Below are 3031 nucleotides of genomic sequence, written 5' to 3' on the forward strand. Positions count from 1 at the left end.
TTTCAGTCAACACCCTGGGGGGGTCCAAGCTTCGTGTCGAGGATCCTGACACCTCCGGGTCCTCAGTCAGTCTTTTATGATGCTTGTTCACAGACAGGAAGCTACATTCCTCAAGCTTCACTCTCCTAGGGAGACTCGATTTGTAATGCTGTCCCCCTTCACCAGAACACAGGCTAACCGGCTAACGTCATTCCTGGGGTTTCTCTGTCACTCAACCTATAGGAATAATGCTGCACGTGAGGTGACAGCCTACCATTTGCCAGCACTGTTGAATAACAGCGCTTACTGTGGCAGTGGACTGTCAGGACAGGAGACATGGGAGTGCGAGTGTCTGAACGACATTTTATCATTTCAGTAACTGGCTGCTTAATTGGAGCACCTTGCACAGTATATGCACTGTGTTTCGTTAACATAGAGGACTTTACTTAGGAATATTTAACATGGTATTTCCCCTGGTTATTCCTAAAAGTTTTCTGAAAACTGAATGAAAACCAACATGGATTTACTAAAGTGGGCAGTCGTTTCAGTTCTATACTCTGCAGAGCCACCTACTGACTATGTAACAGTAATACAACCCTTGGTTTTTCAGAGCCAAGTCCTACAAAACATTAACACTACAATGCCAGTGCAAAGCCATTTAAGCAGGGCTGCCCAACCCTGTCCCTGGAGATCTACCATCCCGTGTGTTTTCATTTGAACTGTAATCAGGCGCACCAGACTCTACTAATCAGCAACTCAAGATCTTTAGCTGTTGAATGAGGTCTGCTTTGTTAGAGCTGGAGTGAAAACCTACAGGACTGTAAACCTGCAGGAACAGGGTTGGCTACTACTGCTCTAAAGTAATCATGGTCTGCCGTAAGTGATAAACTATTTTAATTTAGTTTTGAAGCAGCCTGTCCCATTGCACAAGACACATGGTTTTGTTCAAATTGTTTATAAATTAGGATTATGCTGTTAACTGATCGGTGTATTGGATTTGACATCTCTTGAACAATATCTGAAGAAGCTGAATCAGGATACATCTGCTCAACGGAAAACTTAGTTTGGAAATATACCATTTTAAATATGATTGTCCTTGACTTCTCTGTCACTGAAAAACTGTACTTATTTTCAGTTGTTCGCTTGCTATGAGAACGAACACTCATTCGTTGGCATCACAGTGTTACAAGCTTTCTGCTTTCAATCTGCAGGAGCTAGAACAGAAGACTTAATGGATTTTGGACCAATCAGACCATAAGACGGCAACATCTTAACAGCATTTTTTTATTCCCAAAGTATGAAACATGCAATAATTATGAAACTGAAAGATCAAAATAAAAGTGAGCAGGGAAAAGTATATCCATGGGCTGGGAAGGTTCACCGGGCATCAAATACAACCACTGGAATTGCAGCGTCAAGGAACTTACATGAGCAGAGAAGCACCTTAGTGAAATTACAGCAACATCACAACATCTCAGCCACAGAAGCATTTAAGTCAGTGTAATTCACATTCAGTTGTTATCATTCCACGTCTAAATGCTAACATTTAGCCTACACCTATTCATACCACAGACTTTTGTTAATAAGCAAAAAAGTCTGACAATCTGATTTAAAAAAACAAATCAGGCTAGGCCCTGATCACATTCGCATCATTTCATCATTATCAATTTTTGAATAAAATAAGTTTGAAAGCTACCTTCATCTCCAAATTAGCATCAAACTGGAACTGGCTATACTCCTAGATATGGGTTGTGCGGTTTTGGCAGCATACTTCCGTATTTTGAAGTCTATGCACTCCTTCTTAGGGAACATGTGTAGAACCAAACCGTCGGGTTTATGGTTAAACTGTTTTGCTAGTAGCACACCTTGTTAAGTGTTCAAATTCTGAGCAGGTCAAAATGTTAGTCCATCTTCAATCAGGGGTTTTGAAAGAAAATGGACGGTCTCACAAAAATACATGGTTACAAACACAGTTTGTGAGAATGAGTGAACGGGGTTCAAATGCATTTCGAATAATAATCTTAAAAACAACACCAACTGCAGATAAGATTTTTCAGTAACAGTTGTACAAAAATTCCTTTTGTAACGGTATACATTAATGTACATACCTCATCTTCAAAACGCATATCACATCAAAATAGAAAGGATACATCTTTTCGTTCTTTTCTTGTACATTATTCTGTAACCACACTCTCTGCATCTGATGGGGTCTCTGGCTTTGATTTCGTTTTCTGTGTGACATTCTGTTGGGGCATTACCAAAGCATTACAGTTTGCTAGCGACAAAGCAATAGAAAGAGCATAGAAAAACATGCATATTTCACGGGTCAAATCCTTCCGGCGGAACTGGACCCAGTCAGACACGAAGAGATATCAAACCGTAACATCGTATAGATGTTGACAAATAGATAATATTATGTTACCTCCACATATGTAAATCATGGGTTGCTGTTTAGGCGGTTGCACATCTTTTTGAGCATCCATATTAAATTCTGGGAAAAAACAAACAAACCGTTAGCCAATTCAGGTCACGCAAACATGAAACAAACATCTCAACTACCGTAAATATATACCCAAAACTACCTTAGCTACCCCAAAAGTGAACGTTTCAGAACATGAACGCAGCATGGACGACCATGACTAGCAAACCACCGCTGCCTCTCGTCACATAAGAACAGTAAACAGCCAATTTTTTCCTACTGTTGGCTTACACATATTTTCAACATAACTTGTGACCAAATCACATACCTGGTTAGACAATCCTACGGTAAAATAAAACCTTCAGAACTCACCTGCGTTGAAAACAGTTTATTTGCCTTGTGTACCTTCTGTAGAAGGCACGCACGCGCAATCCGAAAACAACCTGCCAGAATTACGACTCCTTATTGGCTTTCAACAACCTCTACCACGATTGGTCTAAATACGATGATTAAATGAAAATGGTTTAATTCTAGCTACGTAGTTTGTAATTACATCTAACTGGATTATACACACTGATTGTCATACATATATCATACGACATTGCAAAACGAACACTTATAAAAACACGTTTT

General features: G+C 39.7%; 1 protein-coding gene across 2 annotated transcripts; it reads right to left on the reverse strand.

Moving 5' to 3' along the window:
* Positions 1-1244: 1244 nt before the first annotated feature.
* Positions 1245-2870, reverse strand: polr2k (RNA polymerase II, I and III subunit K). Of its 2 annotated transcripts, none has more exons than XM_035430585.1 (4): positions 2771-2870; positions 2402-2470; positions 2130-2222; positions 1245-1379 (listed from the first exon to the last, which is right to left on the reverse strand). In XM_035430585.1, the coding sequence occupies exons 2-4, from the start codon at positions 2460-2462 to the stop codon at positions 1357-1359; spliced, it is 177 nt and encodes a 58-aa protein (XP_035286476.1). In that variant the 5' UTR covers positions 2463-2470; positions 2771-2870; the 3' UTR covers positions 1245-1356. The 2 variants fall into 2 exon arrangements, with proteins under 2 accessions (XP_035286476.1, XP_035286477.1); XM_035430586.1 differs by having other exon boundaries at positions 2727-2832.
* Between the last annotated feature and the right edge of the window lie 161 nt (positions 2871-3031).

The sequence above is a fragment of the Anguilla anguilla genome, chromosome 8 (assembly GCF_013347855.1).
Source record: "Anguilla anguilla isolate fAngAng1 chromosome 8, fAngAng1.pri, whole genome shotgun sequence".
In the NCBI taxonomy this organism is placed as follows: Eukaryota; Metazoa; Chordata; class Actinopteri; order Anguilliformes; family Anguillidae; genus Anguilla; species Anguilla anguilla.